General features: G+C 41.1%; 3 protein-coding genes across 3 annotated transcripts; all 3 read left to right on the top strand.

The window, feature by feature from the left end:
- The first annotated feature begins 3,234 nt into the window (after window positions 1-3,234).
- LOC133504572 (alpha-N-acetylgalactosamine-specific lectin-like) lies at window positions 3,235-5,423 on the top strand. Its single transcript, XM_061826962.1, has 6 exons — window positions 3,235-3,301; window positions 3,398-3,416; window positions 3,552-3,634; window positions 3,709-3,846; window positions 4,670-4,778; window positions 4,866-5,423. The coding sequence occupies exons 1-6, from the start codon at window positions 3,239-3,241 to the stop codon at window positions 4,940-4,942; spliced, it is 489 nt and encodes a 162-aa protein (XP_061682946.1). The 5' UTR covers window positions 3,235-3,238; the 3' UTR covers window positions 4,943-5,423.
- Window positions 5,424-7,568: 2,145 nt separating this feature from the next.
- LOC133504569 (galactose-specific lectin nattectin-like) lies at window positions 7,569-9,125 on the top strand. Its single transcript, XM_061826949.1, has 6 exons — window positions 7,569-7,672; window positions 7,765-7,789; window positions 7,867-7,952; window positions 8,089-8,223; window positions 8,605-8,716; window positions 8,883-9,125. The coding sequence occupies exons 1-6, from the start codon at window positions 7,616-7,618 to the stop codon at window positions 8,963-8,965; spliced, it is 498 nt and encodes a 165-aa protein (XP_061682933.1). The 5' UTR covers window positions 7,569-7,615; the 3' UTR covers window positions 8,966-9,125.
- Window positions 9,126-19,779: 10,654 nt separating this feature from the next.
- LOC133494527 (galactose-specific lectin nattectin-like) lies at window positions 19,780-22,628 on the top strand. Its single transcript, XM_061808449.1, has 6 exons — window positions 19,780-19,866; window positions 19,960-19,978; window positions 20,044-20,129; window positions 21,692-21,826; window positions 22,139-22,250; window positions 22,431-22,628. The coding sequence occupies exons 1-6, from the start codon at window positions 19,780-19,782 to the stop codon at window positions 22,511-22,513; spliced, it is 522 nt and encodes a 173-aa protein (XP_061664433.1). The 3' UTR covers window positions 22,514-22,628.
- The last annotated feature ends 735 nt before the right edge of the window (window positions 22,629-23,363 follow it).

Here is a 23,363-nt window from a genome sequence, read left to right as displayed (position 1 = left end):
GCAATTGCCACTGACAGAGAGCAGGAATATGTTGGTCCATCCAACCCACTGGTTGTCTTTCAAAAGCTGGGCTCACTATTGGCCCAGCAAAATCATGGGGGGAGATGAGGGCTGGCTCACTGCACGGGACAAATATGTATGCCCATATTTAATATCAGTAAACCTTTCTCCGGATAGTTTCACACAAGTGCCACAAACTTGAATAAAACACATTGGAACTGTTTTAAATTGTATTAGTTTCCTCTCTGCTCTTTAGCTTTCAGGTCATGAAATACGATGTAATGAATTAAAAAAACAAAAGAGAATTGTGGGGAAAAAAATGTCTCCTTTAAAACAAAATTTTGTTTGTGAATACAGCAACATGAAAACCTTAGTTGTATGCAAATGTGCAACATGAAAAAAGTTGCTGGATCACCTCAAGAGTGACGCAGGTCCCCTGCTGGACCAACTGCAGTTTGCCTACCGAGCAAACACGTCAGCGGATGATGCGGTCAACATGGGACTGTACTTCATCCATTACCACCTTGACAGCGTGGGGACCTATGCAAGACGAGACCAAAAGAGAGACCTTTGCAATTTAACAACAGCAAGATTGTGAAGTGACGGGATGTTCGCTGTGCTCCTTCAAACGTCAATGCGGTCATCCCTTTGTCCTTTTCATCACGAAACTATTACAATACATGTTAACGTGATTTTTTTCATATTATTAGTTTTTGCACACAGCAATGAGCGTGGTTTTGACACGTAGGATGTTGTTGGCTTCCAGAAACCAAATAAGTGACATATCAAACAATGAGCTGGTGCACGCCGATGGGAATGTCATAATTGTCAACCTCCACCCAGCTGTATTATCTTTGAAGGTGTGTTCTGCGTGGTGACGTTCGCGTAATTAACAGAGACGCAAAGAATATTTCCTGAAAGCCAGGAGCGCCGCTCTGTTTACTTCAAACACATCGCCAAATATACTTAAGACAACCGCAATGACTACTTCGTGCGTTTCTATCTGACCTTTTACAGATTTGGGCAACACCCACCAACAAACAGGGTTGACAAGAGGTCACTGTTTATGCTCTGATTGTGAATTTCAAGCAAAATTTTTAAGACAATTAAGAATAATGAAAATTTTTATATACCTTATCCCAGAGAGCTTCTTGGAATGGTGTCTGTCATAAATGAAGGCCATTTGGGGCGCCTTAGGATGCCGAAAAAGTCACAATTTTCTGCCCCAAAATCACTGTGGCCTCTTTGAAAGAAAGAAAAAAAAAGTCTGTCCACTGCATGAATAATTGTGAATATAATTATCATACATTTGCTTGCAATGAAGCAATGCTTTGCTCTGCTCTAGATAACATGACAGCCACTTAACAGGAGATAGCACAAGAACAAGAACATCTAATCATCTGAACTGTTAGAACCAGGAGCACCTGTTGTCTATTAAAGAAATGATTATAAACCTGACCACATATGAACTCAGTAATCTTCCACACACATGCACACACACACACATGAACAAACATAGGAGTTTCCCTGACAAACATTCAAATTGGTTGGACGTGTCGGTCATGGCTTTGACCAACTGCTGAGAAGGAATTCACCCAAATGAGCACCGATCGGAAGCAAGGAGACTAGACAGAATGGGGTCACATTTTGATCATAATTTCAAGACTCTGCTCAGAAAAACTTAATCACTTCTCAAGCTTTCGCATAGGCTACTGTATCTATTTCTCCTTGTCGCCATTGAGAACTTGTTTTATCTTTGAACAAGCCTAGAGTTAAATAAAATTCCCAATAAAATTTCAAAAGCATTACTGTTCCTCAGCATAAAGTACCCTAATAACAAAGTTGAATATCCAACTTTAACAACTCACGTCAACTGCAAAGATGACAGTGAAGGCTGAGCACTATATATCTGAATAAGCTCGAAATGAGTTTGACGACATACGGGACATGCAATTAACCCAAAACTTTTTTTTTTTGCAAGGTTCCCTTACCAGAAAGATATCCACCAACTTTGTACGGATCTTTGCTGCTTGAGAGGGATCCTGTTGGGGACCCTCACGTGTGTTTATGCAAAAACTAGTGATTTATTTGTCACGAAGCGCGATTCCAAGAGCGTCTCAGAGGTAAATATGAAATCTTTACATTTGTAGACAATAAATCTACTTCAAACTATGTTTACGGCTGAAAATTGGGCAATAAAAAAAAGAGACTTCTTTAGTCCTTCTTTACTGCCAATTTTGCCTAAATGCCTTTGCGATCTTACCAAATTCTGAAAGTAACCCTCAAAAGCTCATAAGGAAGAGGACAGTTGGCCCAAACCTGTGATGAAAGCTTGGAAAGGCAACATGTGTAAACTGTTGTGTTTTCAATCTGGTTTGAACCATGAAAAAGAAGCAAATTGGGTTTTTTTCTGAACATCAATAATCATAATGACGACAAACGATCAGAGTGGGCATTCGCCCCTGGCTTCTGTATGAGAAATTTCAGACTCTTTCAATGAACCCAACCCTCCATTCTCTCGCCTAAAGTTGTGTTTCTGAACAAAAACATACTTTTGAAATGATGACGGGTTCATTAAACTGGATTAGCAGCATACCAATCAACCATGCGCTTGGGTGTGTCATCAATTAAGGAGGGAAGGGTCTTAAATGCCTTCTATCGATTAAAGTGTTTTATACTTGATGAATAATACTGACGTGACGCAATTAAGTTGACCAATTAAGTCAGGAGAACATTTCCTTGTACCACCCGGCTTTTTATCTTGTGCTTCTTGTTTTATTAATGTCAATGTCACCTTTTCATTTGATGAAACAGGAAGTATAACCCGAAAAAAGAAACCTTGACAAACTCAACTCTCATTTAGACTTTAAGGATAATTGATCAGGTAGATATCATGTGAAAAACATGAAAAAAAAAACAGACAAAAAATGTGATGTTGTTGAACCAGAAATAAATCTGTACAGGTGCAGTTACTAACCTGAATGGCTTCCAGAGTGGAGGTTGAGAACTCGTCCGGTGTGTCATGTGACATGGTGACGATTCAGGTGTTTAACATTCCAGGGCTGTGTCAACCTACTGTATAAAAAGGACTGCTCGTTGTCATTCGAAGCATCAACCATCACCACTGCAAAGGTAATTTGACTCAACTTGACTGATTTTCAAAGACCACTTCACATGATGTGGATCAGACTGTAAATGATGTTCAAATGAAGAACTGCATTCTTCTGTCATTCCACAGATGGCTTCTTCTCTGCGCTCGTTGGTCCTCCTCTGCGGGATCTGTGGACTGTTGGCTGGAGTTGTAAGTCGAAAAACCTCACCTTAACCCAGAAATGTATCGTTGCTGTCGACTTTGATCATCATCACTGATTTGCTGTCTGGCTCTTCTTTTTCACAGTCGTGTCAAACCATAAAAGGTTGGTCGCTGTACCCTGATCATCACATTTGTATTCCTGCCTCACTTTTCTTCACCATTGAGTCCTGAGGCATCTGACGCCAGACCGAGTTTGATTTGACTTACATCTTCTAAAAGGGTTAAAATTGTGTTGCAGGTTTCTGTCCCAAAGGCTATACACGTTTGAATGATCGTTGCCTCATCTTCGAACATGAACCGAGAACCTTTGCTGATGCGGAGGTTTGGAAGACTGTCACATTTTTGCCGTGTCAGTTCCATCTGTTGATTGATCACTTTTTTCTTTCTCCCATCAGCGTGTCTGCAACATTCTGGGTGGGAATCTGGTTTCCATCCCCAACGGTGTGGAAAATGCAGTCATTATCGAACTGATACGGGATGGATCAGGAGATGACTTCAAAAACACTTGGAATGGATATCATGATACACTCTTGGTAAAATATTGATCAGTACCAGGGCCAAGTCTGCGTGACTATTTGGGGTGTGATGACTTGATTTTCAAAAGTCTCCTTCTAAAATTTGATGGAACTTTTTTGATCTTGAAAAACACCATTTGGTGAATGACCCAAAATAGAGCGAGCCTTCCCACAAATGGATACTTCAAGTTCGAGTTCAAGTAACTTTATGGTCAAATATGTAAAACATACATGGCATGCAACATACCTGAAATAGCATTCCTCTCAGACCTGCGGTGCCGTGATAAACTAAACAGATTCAATATATACATAAAAATAACTGAACAAATAAATAAACAGCTCTATAAATTATAGTGCATAATCATCTTATTAGCTAATAGCTACACAATATGCAACGTTACAAGCTCCTGCAGAGTCAGCACAGACACATAACATCATAACAATCGTATCACTTGTTTTCAGTAAAACAATTTTTGCCACATAGAAAATGAATGTCAATTCAACTCGATCTTGTCAGCAAATTAAAGGAGAAGGTTTGTAGAGTTGAATGTTAGGACTTTGTGAGAAACAAGAAATATCGCCCAGTAGCACCTACAGATGGATGCTTGTCAAATATCCATATACATGCAGATATGTATATCCAGATATATTTGGGAGTTCAACTTCACGTTTCTGATAACCTGACCTTGTCCTCCACACTCGTACCTTTGACTCTAGTATGACATCAAACATGAGTTTCATGATGATCTTGTACCATTAAGCTAATAATGTTGAAACATAATGAAGGGGTTAAAATGATCTCCAGACAAACAAAAATCCAAGCAGTCTTTTCCTTTACCAGGAGGGTAACTTCGTCTGGAGTGATGGCACGGCTGAAGATTTCACTGACTTTGCGCCCACACAGCCAGACGACACGGGAAATGAGGATTGTGTGGAGATTCGGGCCGATGGTAAAAAATTTATTTCTTGATTTTGTTGTTGCTATTTAGAAATTATTTCAATTTCCAGAGGGTTTAATGTATTTGTTTTTCTTGCAGATGAACAGTGGAATGATGTCGACTGCACAAATGAGAATTCATTTGTTTGTGCCATAGATGTGCTGAAGAAACACTAATCAGGCCATCACATCTTCTACCAAAATGTCTTTCCTACCATCTGGATGATAAAATACTTCAGGGAGAACCTTCTTATTTCCAGATCTACTTTCATAGCCCTTTTCCCATCACATTCTTCTTCTGCACCTTTCTGAGATAATTGGTTGTGGTTAGTCAAAAAAAATAATAATGAAAACTTACAAGTTGGGACTAATAAATGATGGAAGTTGTCTACGCATCATAAACGTGTCTGTGCATTTTGCTTTTCTTAAAAATCTTCAAACTTGGTTGACATGAAGTTAAGCTCAGCTTTACACCGCAGGTCCAAGTGCGCGGTTCTGATGTATGAAATGGCATTTTTTTGACTGTGTATGTCAATGTACAATACAAGTGACACAGATTGTGTCCCATATGACCGTCAGCAAAGGCACCTCTGCCTTCTCTGACTGCTTACACCGCGTATGACCTCAGCTTGAATAAAACTATGCCTAACATCATGTCCTTGTCCCGGAATCCTGCATTTGGGCCCAGTCCCGCACCAGAGGTTCTTGACAGGATGTAATATTGTCTCTATGGTGCCTCAGTAAACTCTGAATTCTAATGGTCCATGCATTCCATTTTTCTGCCAGGAGGCCTGAAATCAGCTCACTGCAATTTATCGAGCTTATCATCGTCAGAGCCTACCTCTCCGCTCCCAAACCAACCCTGTCAACAAAACAAAACAAACATGTGCGCTCACAAGTAGTGAAATTTGAGTGAAAATTTTAAGGGGGGGCGGGGGGGGGGGCTTTGAATGCATCTGTACCCACTGTATAGTGGGAGTAGACGGCCGAATCATGGCAGAGGCTCATGTGCATTTCTGTTTCTTTTTTTAGTCGTACTCAAAAAGTCAGGAAACTTCAGCTGGTGGACAAACGGGGAACTGTTCTAGCCCGTCCCAGTAGTGAGGTGAAAAAAGTGAACGTGACCCCCCCCCCCTCCCTCTCGCCTCCCATATTCACAAAAAGGAAAGACCACATTTGGGAAAAATTCAGGTGGGATAAGGCAATTCAGTCAATTTTTAAAAGCTAGAGGAAAATAATGAAATCTTTTGTCTCACCAGGTGAGCTAATCTGCTATTTGGGGAACATCAACTGACCAACACAGAAAATTGTCTATGCTATGCTAATGAGTATAACTTGGATTGATGACCTGATAGTGTGAAAACAAACTTGCTAAAAAAAAAAAAAATCTTTACGGGTGGTTTCTTCAGGCAAAATGCAAATACATTTCCATTTTTATTCAAATATGATACATGTAAACATGAAAGAAGGCTAAACAGGGTCTATTATCATCATCCTCGGTTGCTATGTGGTGACATCTTGTGTTTAAAAAGAGACGTCGATGACGAAAGTCCCGACAGGTTATTTGAAACACTGCCTTGCCGAATGTGGACGTTAAACCTTCACCGAATTGAGAACCGGCTCTCATTTACAATGCCACCATGCAGTAAGTGTAGGGCTGAGTGTTTTGCCCAAGGGGATATCAACAGGGATGGGCAAACAGATTTTTGTAAAAATCATATACTGTATGAGGCACAGTATATTAAAAAAAAAAATGGTTAACCCCCCACCAATACCACCCTCCACCCCTCGAATTTTTGCTTGCAAGTTATCGCTGGCAGTTGTTAAACTTGCCAACATTTAGTTCAGCTGCTGTCGGTTGGATTAAGTGAACACAGACGTTTTCTAGGTGTTCAGCTTTCTGTCTGTTTTATGCTAGCAATAAGGAAGTATATGAGGGATTAAAATGATTGGTGGTTAGTTCGAAGTCGGATCACAAGCCGTTCTGTTTTTTTTTCTTTTTTTTTGATGAACATTCCTGAGGTCAGCCTTTATGACTTTTTATCACAACAATGGCGTCAGCGATTGTTTTTAGCGTCCAAACAAATTAAAAGCCATCAATTTAAATTAATGGTTCAGACACTTGTTTAAGTTACAAGAATCATGACACAAGAATAAGTTGACGTCGAAAACAATAAAAGCACTCCTTAAACACGGAAATAAGGAATGGCATGTCTCTTTTTTTTTTTTTTTTTTTTTTGCTTTGGCAGACTATGAAGTGTGAAATAAATTCAACCGCTACTGTCATCTAGAATGCTAAAACATAACACACACAAAGTGCTCTACTTTTTCTGTAACATCTGCCATATTTTACAGTTGGGAAGTTCAGGGTTGAGGTCGGGGTTGGGGTTAAAAAAAAAAAAGAATCAATGATAGACCCAAGGAGTATAGCACATATGAACTCTCACCCAATTCTCTCATAAAGTACTTTCAGGACCAACTACATACTTAGCAACATTCAGAGCTAATGATACACGTTACTACCAAACCAACTTTGATGATGCCATTTTTAATTGTTTGGGTGTGGTATTGGAGAAGAGAGTCAACATTCCACTGCAATTGCTTGGAACATATCTTCCTTATCATGTGACCTGGGCCACAACATTCCGAATTCTCGAAAAGGTATAAAAAAGTCAGTCTTCGTCATACTCCTCAGAGATTGCAAAGGTAAGTGAACAATATTATATCTTACTTCTCTGAACACATCTTTTTCTTGCTTACATGGTCATGTTTAAACCTGAATTTTACGACACAAATCCAAACCAGTAGAAGCCAAGAATAAAAGGGATTCTTCTGACTATCAAGGCACAGATGGATCGTCTTCACCTGTTGTTCGTCTTTTGCGGGGTCTTCGCACTGGCCCAAGCAGTAAGTCCAAATATGGCGACTCTTTATAAAAGTTTTAAGTTTTGCTCTTTGAACTGATATTTCGCGCGTTTTATTCTTGTTATTATCCATAGGGATCGAGAAAGTCATCAAAATCATGTAGGTAGCTGTGATGAAGTCCTACTTAAATTTCACATCATTACAGAATTGTTTCATGCCCAATAATTATGTTGCAGTCAATGACTGCCCTAAAGGCTGGACTCAGCTGGACAATTACTGCTACATCTACCAAAATGATGCCAGGACCTTTTCAGATGCCGAGGTACGGAAGACCTCCACACAGCATTTGTGTACCGCAATAAAAAGGCCTTCTAACAATGTTCTTTTATTATTCAGTAAACCTAGTGCAGCTATTTCGATGCAGCTATTCATTAATGTGTTTTTTTTTCCCTTACCAGAGCGTCTGCAACGTTCTCGGCGGGAATCTGGTCTCGATCACCAGTCTCAAGGAACATGCGCTCGTAGTGGAGCTGATTCGGCATGAGGCCGGTGCTGTCGTTGACACCTGGATTGGAGCTCACGATGCCGTTGAGGTGAAACAGTGACTTGTACAAAAGTTTGGTTTGAATCAAGTCACTTGTGCTCACTAGAAGTGTTTTGTTTTATTTTTAACCAAATAGAAAAGGGAATGTGTAATCCAGACTCAATGTTGTCACCAACTGAAAGTGTAGAGTCAAGTGTCTTCATTAGAGCAGTTCTAGCACTTCTTGAGAGAAACCATTGCTCTGGAACATGTCCTCAATGTCCACCTAGAGGGTGACACCTGTTAAATACCGCCAACAAAGACTGAAACTGATTTAAATTTGTTCGGACACCATTATCCCACACTCCTAAAAACATTTGTCTCACGTTCTCCACACTGTTAGCTCATTTTGTAGGTGGACTCCTTTTACTGATGTGACTTTGTCTTACAGGAAGGCGAATTCTTCTGGACAGATGGTGAAGTTTTTAAGTTCACTAACTTTGGTCCTAACCAGCCTGACAATAACGGTGGAGTCGAAGACTGTTTTGAGATTGAGGGAGACGGTTAGTATTTAAGCCGTAATTTTTTGATTGAGGAATATAGCATGTGCAGCATGTGAATACGTTCATATTGGTTCATAGGTATTTGGATGATGAATACAAGAAGAAAATTTAAAAACTGCAGTCTGCGAAAGTGGCACACTTATCTCTTGTTTGGGTTTTGTTGCAGACTCCCTATGGGATGATGATGAATGCAGCGAAGAGAACCCTTTTGTTTGCAGCAGAGCTGTGGAGAAAAAAGATTGCCATTGATAAGGTGTCAAATCTTCAAAAATGTTGTCTTTCCTTCCTTAATCACTTAATCACTTATCTCTTTGGTGTCTTTCTTTTTTCATGATCAGGTTACTGATTAATGATTGCTTGCTGTTTAAACAATTTCCATGAGTATCTTTTCAATAAATTGTTGCATTCTTCTGAGCATGACATTGTGTTAGTGTATTACTGTATTCCTTTCCTCCACACCAACTGGGGGTTTACTCGAACTCAACTGAACAACATAAGTCTTCTAAATCAAAGCCCTAAAGGATCCCCCCAAAAAATAATAAGTGCTGGATTGATAGGCACAGGGTGTTATGTATGGCCATGCTGGCTGTTTATGTTTTCAAATCAATCAACCAATCATTCAATCAATCATTCAATCAATCAATCAATCAATCAATCAAAACTTCATTTATACAGCACTTTTCATACATGGAAAAAGGAGAGCAGAGATAGATAGATAGATAGATAGATAGATAGATAGATAGATAGATAGATAGATAGATAGATAGATAGATAGATAGATAGATAGATAGATAGATAGATAGATAGATAGATAGATAGATAGATAGATAGATAGATAGATAGATAGATAGATAGATAGATAGATAGATAGATATACAGGGAGTCCTCAGTCTACGACTGAGATCACAGGACACTACAGTAGCGACTTAACTCGAATTTCGGCTTAAGTCAGATTTCATTGTTAAAGTCAGAATTTACTATGACCGCTGGGATTGGTTTCAGCATTCTCGTGTCCATCGTAAGGATAAGCGTCTTAGAAATGGATGGGTGTTGGTACGTCATGTAAAAAAAACAAAATAGATTAAAGTTAAAACTATACGATACTTCACTTACTATTAGGGAAAGGAGGCTGGGATGGTGAAATGCAGCCCTAAGGGGGCACAAACCAGTGCAATCTGTATGCCGGTCCCAAGCCTGGATAAATGCAGAGGGTTGCGTCAGAAAGGGCAAACAAATATGAGCGTTCATCTAAAGAATCCCATACCAGATCGGTTGTTGCCCGGGTTAACAACGCCCGCCCCCGGCACTGCTAACCTGCAGGGCGTTGGTGGAAATTCAGCTACTGTGGGTCGAAGACAAAGAAGAGGAGGAAACCGGATCCATCGTCGTCAGAAAAAGCGGAATGCACAGAGCCTACAACTGAGTGTAGGGACTTTGAATGTTGGGACTATGACAGGAAAAGCTCAGGAGTTGGTTGACATGATGATTAGGAGAAAGATTGATATTCTGTGTATCCAAGAGAGCAGGTGGAAAGGTAGTAAGGCTAGAAGTTTAGGAGCAGGGTTTAAATTATTCTACCACGGAGTAGATAGGAAGAGAAATGGAGTAGGGGTTATTTTAAAGGAAGAGCTGGCTAAGAATGTCTTGGAGGTGAAAAGAGTATCAGATCGAGTGATGAGACTAAAATTTGAAATTGAGGGTGTTATGTAAAATGTGGTTAGCGGCTATGCCCCACAGGTAGGATGTGACCTAGAGTTGAAAGAGAAATTCTGGAAGGAACTAGATGAAGTAGTTCTGAGCATCCCAGACAGCGAGAGAGTTGTGATTGGTGCAGATTGTAATGGACATATTGGTAAAGAAAACAGGGGCGATGAAGAAGTGATGGGTAAGCACGGCATCCAGGAAAGGAACTTTGAGGAACAGATGGTGGTGGACTTTGCAAAAAGGATGGAGATGGCTGTAGTGAACACTTATTTCCAGAAGAGGGAGGAACATATAGTGACCTACAAGAGTGGAGGTAGAAGCACGCAAGTGGATTATATTTTGTTCAGACGATTTAATCTGAAGGAGATTACTGACTCTAAAGTAGTGGTAGGGAAGAGTGTAGCTCAACAGCATAAGATGATGGTGTGTAGGATGACTCTGGTGGTGGGTAGGAAGATTAAGAAGACAAAGGTAGAGCAGAGAACCATGTGGTGGAACCTGAGAAAGGGAGAATGTTGTGCGGCCTTTCGGAAAGAGGTGAGACGGGCTCTCGATGGACAGCAGAAGCTCCCGGAAGACTGGACTACGACAGCCAAGGTAATCAGAGAGACAGGCAGGAGAGTACTTGGTGTGTCTTTTGGTAGGAAAGGGGAGAAGGAGACTTGGTGGTGGAACCCCAAAATACAGGGAGTCATACAAGGAAAGAGATTAGCGAAGAAGTGGGACACTGAGAGGACTGAGGAGAGGTGAAAGGAGTATATCGAGATGCGACGTAGGGAAAAGGTAGAGGTGGCAAAGGCTAAACAAGAGGCATATGAAGACATGTACACCAGGTTGGACACGAAAGAAGGAGAAAAGCATTTAAACAGGTTGGCCAGACAGAGGGATAGAGATGGGAAGGATGTGCAGCAGGTAAGGGTGATAAAGGATAGAGATGGAAATGTGTTGACTGGTGCAAGTAGTGTGCTAAATAGATGGAAAGAATACTTTGAGAAGTTGATAAATGAAGAAAATGAGAGAGAAGGAAGAGTTGAAGAGGACAGTGTGAAGGACCAGGAAGTGGCAATGATTAGTAAGGGGGAAGTCAGAAAGGCACTGCAAAGGATGAAAAATGGAAGGGCAGTTGGTCCTGATGACATACCAGTGGAGGTATGGAAGCAATTTGGAGAAATGGCTGTGGAATTTTTGACCAACTTATTTAACAGAATACAAGTGGGCGAAAAGATGCCTGAAGAATGGAGGAAAAGTGTTCTAGTTCCCATTTTTTTAAGAAAAAAGGCGATCAGAGCTGTGGGAATGATAGAGGAATAAAGTTGATGAGCCACACAATGAAGTTATGGGAAAGAGTAGTGGAGGCTAGACTCAGGACAGAAGTAAGTATCTGCGAGCAACAGTATGGTTTCATGCCTAGAAAGTGTCCCATAGATGCATTATTTGCCTTGAGGATGCTAGTAGAAAAGTACAGAGAAGGTCAGAAGGAGCTACATTGTGTCTTTGTGGATCTAGAGAAAGCCTATGACAGAGTACCAAGAGAGGAACTGTGGTACTGCATGCGTAAGTCTGGTGTGGCAGAGAAGTATGTTAAAATAGTACAGGACATCTATGATGGCAGCAGAACAGCGGTGAGATGTGCCATTGGTGTGTCAGAAGAATTTAAGGTAGAGGTGGGACTGCATCGGGGATCAGCTCTGAACCCCTTCCTGTTTGCAGTGGTAATGGATAGGCTGACAGATGAGGTTAGACTGGAATCCCCTTGGACCATCATGTTCGCATATGATATTGTGATAGGCAGTGAAAGCAGGGAGCATGCAGAGGAACAATTGGAAAGATGGAGACACGCACTGGAAAGGAGAGGAATGAAGATTAGCCGAAGTAAAACAGAATATATGTGCGTGAATGAGAAAAGTGGAGGGGGAAGAGTGAGGCTACAGGGAGAAGAGATAGCGAGGGTGGACGACTTCAAATACTTGGGGTCAACAATACAGAGCAATGGAGAGTGTGGTCAGGAAGTGAAGAAACGGGTCCAAGCGGGCTGGAACAGTTGGCGGAAGGTGTCTGGTGTGTTATGTGACAGAAGAGTATCTGCCAGGATGAAGGGCAAAGTTTATAAAACAGTGGTGAGGCCGGCCATGATGTACGGATTAGAGACGGGTGGCACTGAAGAAACGACAGGAAGCAGAACTGGAGGTAGCAGAAATGAAGATGTTGAGGTTCTCGCTCGGAGTGACCAGGTTGGATAGGATTAGAAATGAGCTCATTCGAGGGACAGCCAAAGCTGGATGTTTTGGAGACAAGATTCGAGAGAGCAGACTTCGATGGTTTGGACATGTTCAGAGGCAAGAGAGTGAGTATATTGGTGGAAGGGTGCTGAGGATGGAGCTGCCAGGCAAAAGGGCAAGAGGAAGACCAAAGAGAAGGTTGGTGGATGTTGTGAGGGAAGACATGAGGGCAGTTGGGGTTAGAGAGGAAGATGCAGAAGATAGGCTAAGATGAAAAAAGATGACACACTGTGGCGACCCCCCTAACGGAAAGAAAAAGAAGAAGAGGCTGGGATGGTGAAGAATGAAGTCAGGCTGCACTCAGCTATTGCTACGCAAGCAAGTGCAGGTAGCCGTTGCTAGCAGTAAATTCCTTCTCGGCATCCTTGAATTTCTGTTCTTTCAAAGTTAAGAAAATACGCTGTGCCTTTTACCTTAATGAACATGAAGCTGATAGTAATCCTACATTGATTTGCATCCTCGATCCATTAAGTAAGTAATCTTTCCATTTCGGCAACGATCAAAGAACGTTACTTCGTTTTTTTTTCCTTCACAAAAAAAGCTTCGTGATATAACTCATTGGGGTGAAAATCCCCCCCCCCGATGTTAAGCTTTTCTTTCAAGTGAACCAGAAATGCTAAAACAGCTTTCTTCTTTGGGGCCATAATGTGTAAAAAGGTGGGCAAAAAGGGTAAATAAACACATAAGCAATATGCATCAGCAAAGCAGAAACACAATGGTGCTGGGGCCATTATGGCGGATAAGACAGGGGTGTCGTAAAGTTGAAACGTTTTAAGTCAAGACCGTCATAACCTGAGAACTCCCTGTATATCAGAAAATTCCACATAACTATGTAATTGCGTTTGTACATACACTACATTTGTGTCTGTCTTATGCAAACAATAAGGAAGTATATGAGGGATTAAAATGATTGGTGGTTAGTTCGAAGTGGGATCACAAGCTGTTCTGGGTTTTTTTTTTTTTTTTTTTTTGATGAACATTCCTGAGGTCAGCCTTTGTGACTTTTTACCACAACAATGTGCATTAACGTCAGCTATTGTTATATATATATATATATATATATATATATATATATATATATATATATATAGATATATATATATATAATATATATATATATATATATATATATATTTATTATTTATTTATATGTGTGTGTGTGTGTGTGTGTGGATATAGATTATATATATATTTTTAAGAATCTTAAAATATCCCATTATGACAAAGCAAAAACATTTTCAGACAGTTTGTGCAAATGTATAGAAAATATAAACATGTAAGCTTAATAAATCCATCAGTATTCACACAGTTGGCTTACTATCTGTGTCGGCGTGCCTTTGACAGCAATCCCAGTCCCAAGTATTCTGGGATGTAGGAGCTTGGCACACCCATTTTGGGGGCATTTTCTCCCACTCTCCTCTGCAAATCATTCAAGGACAGTCGGTGCACAGACATTTTAGCGTCTTTCGAGTTGGAGCGCTGGCTGGGTCACGCAAGAACATTCACCTGAATGCGGACCTTCCTGCAGCAGGGAAAAAAAAACAACAAAATAAAACACCAAGCATCACAGTAGGGATGGTGTTAGCCAGATGATGAGCAGTGTTTCTGGATGAGGATGGATGAGGATAAAGAGTTAAAAGGTAGAATGTTAACAATAGTAAAAGGACATAAGAATATGAGGTTAAGATCACTGCTGAATTAAATCATAAATATATTCACTGAATAAAAGCATACTCTAGCCATCCATTTTCTGTACCTGTAAGTTATTCCAATGAAAAATTGTTGCAGGTTTCGAAAAAAAATATCCATTTAAAGACTTTGCCTCACAGAATGATTTGTGACTTTATCACATAATAGTGAACACATATTACCAATAAATTAACCACAAAGGTCCACGTCACCACCTGCCAACACATCCACGATCGCCTCCGTAACTTTTCTTAAATAAGCAGTCCATCATTACACGTGCCTCCGCCTGTGACCCAAGTCCAGCTCCTCTCAATTCAATACAATACATGCAGTATAATTCTCAGTTCATCATCTGAATTTTGAGATGATGAACAATGGACATCTTTTGCGTGGAATGTAATCAGTCACGGGTACCACTAGTAGACAAGACAGTGATACTCAAAACATCAAAAGATACATGAACTGTGCAGACATTTGTTTAAGTGACAGTAATCGATTATTGTCATATAAGAATAAACAGATTCTTGAAACGGAATGAAGGTCTGTTATCATTTTTTGACAAACTGTGAAGTTTTAAATGAAACCAACCGAACAAACGTATATTGTAAAACACTAAAGCATTACACAAAAAAGTTTTTGATTACATTTTCCATAGGGTTGAATGTAACAATCTCTTTCGTCATTTTAAGTACTCGGACTTTGCTTTTACTTTTTGTTTTGTTTCATCTGCTGAGTGGTAACTGTGTCCAGAACTGATACATTTTGCTTTTACAATTATCAACAATAAAGTCACAGGGAGAGGGTAAAATGTTAGAACTGTGCCATAAAAAATGTTTAACATTTTCAGGAGTAACATTAATTGGACACGCTAAATTGCCCCGAGGTGTGGTTGTGAGTGCGACTGTTGTCTGTCTTTATGCGCCCTGCGTTTGGCTGGCAAACAGTTCAGGGTGGACCCTTGTGAGGATAAGCGGCAAAGAAAATGAATGGATGGATTTGCAGGAGGAAGACAGCACTTCCTCACAGTCCACTCTGAAATGTTTATTCGATTAAAACCTTGAGCTGAAAATAATCAAACAACAACTGAATACATACTGACAAAGCCATAAATTATGATTAAGTCTAGTCTGTATCCTTTCTTTTTGTGTAAGATGAGTAACATGTTCATTAAAATTGGTTATTAAGATATATGTTAAAATCACGTAAAATTGGAATTTTTTTCAAATTTGTCTGTGGAAGATTGACAGCAGGTCCGACAAATCTGAGTTGAATGATGGCAATCTTTTGGGTCGTTTCTATAGAGCTCGTGCACATTACATCACCATTTTCACGCCACCATACTGCCAGTCAAACCCGGCTGATCTCCAGCTGCAGTTAAACCGGAGCAGATTTTTCAAATTGCCCAAGACTCTTTGTGCTATTGGTTGTCATAATAGACGAGACAGATATTCAAAGAGATCTTTCTATAGAATACCAGCTGAAAAGACCAGAAAAGATCGATGGATTTTGGCAATTAAATGGGATGGATGGTGCCCAACGAAATACAGTGAAGAAAATAAGTATTTGAACACCCTGCTATATTGCAAGTTCTTCCACTTAGAAATCATGGAGGGGTCTGAAATTTTCATCGGAGGTGTACAGCTGCAAATAAGTATTTGAACACCTGAGAAAACCAATGTTAATATTTGGTACAGTAGCCTTTGCTTGCAATTACAGAGGTTAAACATTTCCTGTAGTTGTTCATCAGGTTTGCACACACTGCGGGTGGGATTTTGGCCCACTCCTCCACACAGATTTTCTCTAGATCAGACAGGTTTCTGGGCTGTCAGTGAGAAACACAGAGTTTCAGGTCCCTCCAAATATTTTCTACTGGGTTTAGGTCTGTAGACTGGCTAGGCCACGCCAGAACCTTGATATGCTTCTTACGGAGCCACTCCTTGGTTTTCCTGGCTGTGTGGTTTGGGTCATTGTCATGTTGAAAGACCCTGCCACGACCCATCTTCAATGATCTGACTGAGAGAAAGAGGTTGTTCCCCAAAATATCACAATACATGGCTGCGGTCATCCTCTCCTTAATACAATGCAGTCGTCCTGTCCCATGTGCAGAAAAACACCCCTAAAGGATGATCCGACCACGCCCATGCTTCGCAGTAGGGATGGTTTTCCTGGGATGGAGCTCATCATTCGTCTTCCTCCAAACACGGTTAGTGGAATTATGACCAAAAAGTGGAGGTGGACGTTTAAAGGCGGACTAACAGGTCTTTGAGGGTCAGAGTTCTAGCTGATGCACAGGTGTTCAAATACTTATTTGCAGCTGTATCACACGAATAAATCATTTAAAAAATCATACATTGTGATTTCTGGATTTTTCTTTTTAGATTATCTCTCGCACAGTGGACATGCACCTACGAAGAAAATTTCAGACCCCTCCATGATTCCTAAGTGGGAGAACTTGTAATATAGCAGGGTGTTCAAATAACTATTTTCTTCACTGTACATACCCCTGAGTAGCGATCATTTCATTTCAGATAGGAACTATTCTTCTCAATCTCAAATAACCAAGAAGTATTTATAATGCCAAATTGACTCATTTGAGAACAATGTATATTTAAAAAAAATGTCGGAGAGAGGTTTACGGAGGTCGCAATATGCTTCGGTGTACAGAGGAGACAACTTCCTGCCCTAATTTTTTCCAGTCATTGTTAATGAATGTGAGTTTGTGTAAAACCAGGGGTCATTTATCTAAATATTGGTATTTGTATTGAAAAAATCCAAGTGGGTCTATCATTATGTGGGATTTATTCTTGATTGGGCAGCACGGTGCCTCAGCTGGTAAAGCGTTAGCCTCACAGTTCTGAGGTCCCGGGTCCAATCCAGGCGGGTGTCTGTGTGGAGTTTGCATGTTCTCCCCGTGCCTGCGTGGGTTTCCTCCGGGCACACCGTTTTCCTCCCGCATCCCAAAAACATGCAACATTAATTGGACACTCTAAATTACCCCTAGGTGTGATTGTGAGTGCAACTGTTTGTCTCTATGTGCCCTACGATTGGCTGCCAACCAGTTCAGGGTGTACCCCGCCTCCTGCCTCCAGCACTCCCGTGACCCTTGTGTGATCTAAGAAAATGAATTAATGGATGGATTATTGATTGAGAATAGATCCATCAACAAAGTACAGTAAAGCCTCGGTTTTCGAACGTCCCCGTTTTTGAACAAATCGGTTTTTGAACGAAAATTTAGAGATTTTTTTGCTTGTTTACAAACGAAAATCGGTACTGTAACACCGCTGAAAAAACCCGGATATAACATATTGCGTGCGGCCAGACCAGCTGACCCACGACCCACTTTGTTGTGAGTTCCCACGGCGCCGAAAAAAAACAGAAATAAGATGCTGTGCGCGGCGCCTTTCACTTTTACCAGTTTGCTATGTGGATGAGAAATGCTCTGGACTTGGTGAGGCCTTCAGGTTGTGGAAATTCCCTTCAGATGTTTTCTGCTAATGTTTCTATAGTCATCGATTGGGTAAGACTGAAGAACAAAATGCACGTAATGTATATTGAGTAGTTAGGAAGGCGGTGCAAGCGGTGACAGACATGAGTTCTTGTACTGAATCCAGGTTTCGCAATGGTTGCTTGTCAAGTGTGTGACTGTGTGAAACGTAACATATGCACCCGGACAATACCTACTGTGCTATTTATGTGAAAGCCATCCACTGCCAGGGACTCATTTTGGTCCAAGACAAGTTTGTCAAAGATGATTGTAATTTTTGTTTGACTGGCTAATGGTTTGGGTGTGAAAATAGCCCGGAGTCAAATATTTTAGTGTGCACATATGGGAGGTGGGGGGACTCACTAAGCTACACACGTCCTTTTAGCTTTTAGTCATTATGTTCCATGTTTTCTTTCATTTCTATTTATTAACAACCGCTGATGGTCCAGTGCGAGGATCTCCAATTAAAATTTGAAGAGGTCCAGTGGAAAAGGACTTCTTAGGGCAACAGCTTGGATCTCAGTGTTTCGATTTGCATAACTTAACCAACCACCCGTCCGTCCGTCCGTCTGTCCATCCATCCATCCATCCATCCATCCATTTACTTATTCTATCTCAGCTGACTGGACGAACTGGTCACAAGCCAATCGCAGGGCAGGTACTGTAAAGAAAATAAGCATTCTTATCACATCGCATTCACATCCTCATCTGGGTACATCTTTTTGGTTTTCAATTAACCTCTCACACAGGGTGAAGAACATGCAAAGTCCACACAGGAAGGTCCCCGCAACCACCAACTCGTGGCCAATCGTCAGGGTGCCTCGGGCAGGTCTGTGGACCACCCTTGGTCCCTCGGCATGGGACGTGTCCTGTCCACAGGGTTTCTGTCGGGTGGACCCCTGGTCTCAGTTCTGTCCTCGATTGATTGGGTAGGGTCCTTAACCTTCACGTTGCTGGCACAGAAATTTTTCGACATTTCTGCCAGTCTATTTGCATGTTCAACGATGTGCATGCATTTGCATGTTTTGGTAGGTACACATGCTTGGTATTCTTTCAACGGGTGTGGGACTACTCACTTATTGGAACTTGTAATTCATGTACGTATCCGCAAAGTAGTTATGTATCCTCCTCACTTATACACTCGTTCAAAATTTTCCATAATCCTCTTAGTCAGTCCCACCACATTTCAGGTTTATAGTCTCTAGTGGTACAGTGGTACACACACCTGACTTTTGTGAGGGCAGTGTGGGTTCGATACCCGCTCAGTGATGGTTTTGATATGTGTCTTGCGTCTTCAGGGTGTAGTCTGCCTTTTTCCCAGAGCTAGCTGGGATAGGCTCCTGCTCTCCTGTGACCCTTGTGGGGATAATGGATGGAAACTCAATAACTGTTCCAGCATAAAGGAGATGCCAATTCTCCACTCTGCTTGATCTAACAATCAAACGGGACACAAATGGAAAATAAACAACATTTTTACTGATGTCAGTTGGGCTAGGCAGACAGACAAGACTCTGAACAGGATACATAGTTTAGAAAATGGATGAGTGGATGTTATTTTCCCAGCAATTGAGCACAGGTGGTTCCTTGCTTGGTAAGGAATGTACCACATCACTTGAATGTAGTGAGCTCGTTTAACGTGTTGTGTGACATTGGATACGACATTCCAAGACTGTCGACCCAAAGTATAAAACGTTTGCTGGTCGTCATCTACAGCATCAAACACCAAGGCAGCAAAGGTAAGATTAGTCCTACATTATATGTACATTTTTTCCCAGTCACATAGTATGTATATATGTGTATATATATATATATATATATATATATATATATATATATATATATATAATTCTGACACACGGTCTGGTGGAAAACTGCTTTTTAACCGCCTGATCTAGTAGAAACCAATGATGATAAAGAGTCATTCTGTTGTGGCGCAGATGGCTCATCTTCACTTGTTGTTGGCCCTTTGTGGGACCATCGCACTTGCCCAAGCGGTAAGTCCAAATATGACTCTTCATGTTTCCTGTTTTGCTCTCTCAATGATAACAATAACATTCAGACCCTTCTTCTTCTTTGTGTCTTTGCAGAGATCCAGCAGCAAAAAAGGTGGGTACTTGTGACTCATTCCTATGCATGTTAAACATTACTACAGTGCAAAAATTGTGTTGCAGACGGTAACTGTCCTAAAGGCTGGACTCAGTTGGACGAGTACTGTTACGTCTTCCAACATGATCCCAGGACCTTTTCAGATGCAGAGGTATGGAAGTATTTTTGCACAGCAGTTGTGCTTGTGAACACCAGTGCGTGCGTGCTCAATGTATGAAAGCTCACGAATACGTTCCAGTTTTTGGGAGAACGTGAACTGAATTTTGTTGGTTTCTGGCTGATGAACGTTATTGGGAACACGCTGATTCTGACATCTGTGAACGGTTTTCGAACAAAAGTTCAATTTCATTCAAGAGCGTCTATTTTGCCAGGGATCGATGTCATATTTTGCAACCGCCCTTCATGCGTACATTCGGCGGGCACGTCACGGCAGTCTGTGTGCGTGAGGTGCGTTCTGCGACAATTAGCGAAACGTAAACATTTTAAAAATTGACTACTAAGAAAATTATGATTAATATCAGAATGCATGAGTCACTGATAGTGTAGCGGTACACACGCCTGACTTTGCTGCGGGCAGTGTGGGTTCAATTTGCGCTCCGTGATGGTGTCCATATCTGCCCTGCAATTGACTGCCGACCAGTTAAGGCAGGGGTGCCCAGACTTGTTTACCCCAAGATCTACTTTCCAAGCAGCTACCCTATCACGATCTACAGCGAGGTTTGGGCATCGCCGCGACTGCCGTGGAAAAAGCAAAAGAAAGACCGTAAATAGGAGGCCATGTTAAAAATGTTATAGTGTTCCGTGCGCCCTCATTCATTGTGTCCTGCAGAGGGCAGTGTTACCCTGACCACGCCTTTGTGGGCGTGCGATCGACGTATTGCCCACACCCGAACCAAGTGACGAGACGGATGATGGGCTGATGTCTTTTTTTTTTTCTTTTTTGGCAAGCTGACAGGCGATCAACCAAAACTGCCTCGCGATCGAGATCCACACATTGCGCATCCCTGAGTTAAGGGTACAATTAGCCTTTTGCTCCAAGTTAGCTGGGATAATCTACAGCAGTCCCACAACCCTTGTGAGGATAAGCGACTTGCAAAACGGATGGATGGGTATCAGAATGTTTCAATTAAAAAAAACTGTGTGATTACACTGTCATAATATGGAGTTTATTTTGTTTTGTAATATAAAAATAGATGAGATCAAATATTTTGTCTATATAGTGGACAAGAATTGCGAGGAATGCAAAATTTTCAATGTCCTCCCAGCCGCGTTCCTGTCGCACTCTGTTGTGTGTTTTGTTTGCACATTGAGGACAGAAGTACTGCTTTTGTTTTAATTCCTCATTTTTAAAAACATAACTGAAACAAAAACGTTTCTTTTTTAAATTGTAGGTGAAAGCAGCAACTGGCAACAGTCTGGACTAAATTTTGAAAGAAATAGCCCATCAGCAATTTACAGTATATGAACTATGAAGTACTTCATTTTTTAACTTTGTTCAAAATTTTGAATTATGAACTATGAAGTGAATTAGTTCATTACTGCAACCGTGAAATGAACTTTTAACTTATTTGTGTAGAAAATGAACAATCCCAACGCTTGTGTATACAAGTTACTGCAATAAAAATCCCTGTTATCATGTACATATATTATCACGTAAACGCAGCGCAACTGTATTAAATGCTGCCATTTGTTATGCTTTTTACCACCTACCAGAGCGTCTGCAATATTCTTGGCGGAAATCTGGTATCGATCAACAGTCGCAAGGAAAACGCAATCATTGTGGAGCTGATTCGGGAGGGGGCCGGTGCTGTCGTCGACACCTGGATTGGATTCCACGATGCCATTGAGGTGAAACATTGATCAGTAGGAAAGTTGGGATTCACTCGAGTCACTTGTGGTCATTAGAAGTGTTTTTTTTTTTTTGGGGGGGGGGGGTTTGCCACGTAAAAAAGGGAATGTGTGCTCCAGACTTAATCTTGGCACAAATTGAAATCGAGGAAGTGTAGAGTTGAGTGTCTTCATCAAAGTAGCTTTAGCATTCTTGGGAACATGTCCTCTAGCTCCATGTGGACCCGCTGTTAAATACATGTCAATTATTAATGTCAATTAATTCATCCATCATCATGCCCTCAAATATTGCCGGACGTGAATGTCTTACAGGAAGATGACTTCGTATGGACCGATGGTGAAGTTGTTAATTTCAGAAACTTTGGTGCCAACCAGCCTGACAACGCAGATGGAGTCGAAGACTGTGTTGAGATTGAGGAAGACGGTTAGTTTGGGGAAGGAGTGTCCTGAAGGAGACTAACATTTATCTGGATATTTGATGGAATGTCTTTTTATAATGTTGAAATGTATAATAACACCATTATTTTAAAAAAACAAAAACAACATGCATATTTTTTGCTGTGAAAGTGGCACACTTATCCATTGTTTGTGTGTTTTGTTGCAGACTCCTTGTGGGATGATGATGAATGCAGCGAAACCAACCCATTTGTTTGCATCAGAGCTGTGGACAAAAAAGATTGCCACTGATTAGACTTGTTACCTTTCAGTCTTTTTTGATCATGTCTTTCAACTTCGAGACAGTATCTTTGCTATCTTTCAATGCTTACTATCCATCTGATCAGCCATTAAATCTTCCATCATATCCATGAAAACTTAGAAACAATGTCATAATCAGGCCATTGATTAATGATCGTTGTTTATTAAGTTAATTTCTGTGGGAAATTTCTGTTCAATAAACTGCTGAATTTTTCTGAGCGTGACAATATGTTGGAGTGCCATTCCTTCCCTGCGCACCAACGGGGGCTTGACTCGAAATCAAATCCACAACAGGAGTCATCCAAATCAAAGTCTTGACGGGGCAGAAAAGATCGATGCTGGACTGATAGATCCGCTTCTGTGTGGCCAGGTTGGCTGATTATTTTTGCAAATCAATCAGTCAAACAATCAATCAAAAGTGTATTTGTACAGTAGTTTTTATCCATCCATTTTCTTCACCGCTTATCCTCACGAGGGTCGCGAGGAGTGCTGGAGCCTATCCCAGCTGTCAACTAGCAGGAGGCAGGGTACACCCTGAACTGGTTGCCAGCCAATTGCAGGGCACATAGAGAGAAACAGCTACACTCACAATCACACTTAGGGGCAGGTTAGAGTATCCAATTAATGTTGCAAGTTTTTGGGATGTGGGAGGAAACCGGAGTGCCCGGAGAAAACCCACGCAGGCATGAGGAGAACATGCAAACTCCACACAGGCAGGGCCAGGATCGTACCCGGGTCCTCAGAACAGTGAGGCCAACGCTTTACCAGCAGAACCACCGTGCCGCCCAATAGTTTTTATTCAGCTCAAATTGCTGTACATCATGATAACAGAGAAAATTGC

This window comes from Syngnathoides biaculeatus, chromosome 2 (assembly GCF_019802595.1).
Source record: "Syngnathoides biaculeatus isolate LvHL_M chromosome 2, ASM1980259v1, whole genome shotgun sequence".
Lineage (NCBI taxonomy): Eukaryota > Metazoa > Chordata > Actinopteri > Syngnathiformes > Syngnathidae > Syngnathoides > Syngnathoides biaculeatus.
Note: the sequence above shows the minus strand (reverse complement) of the source record. Positions and strands in the feature narration are given on the sequence as shown.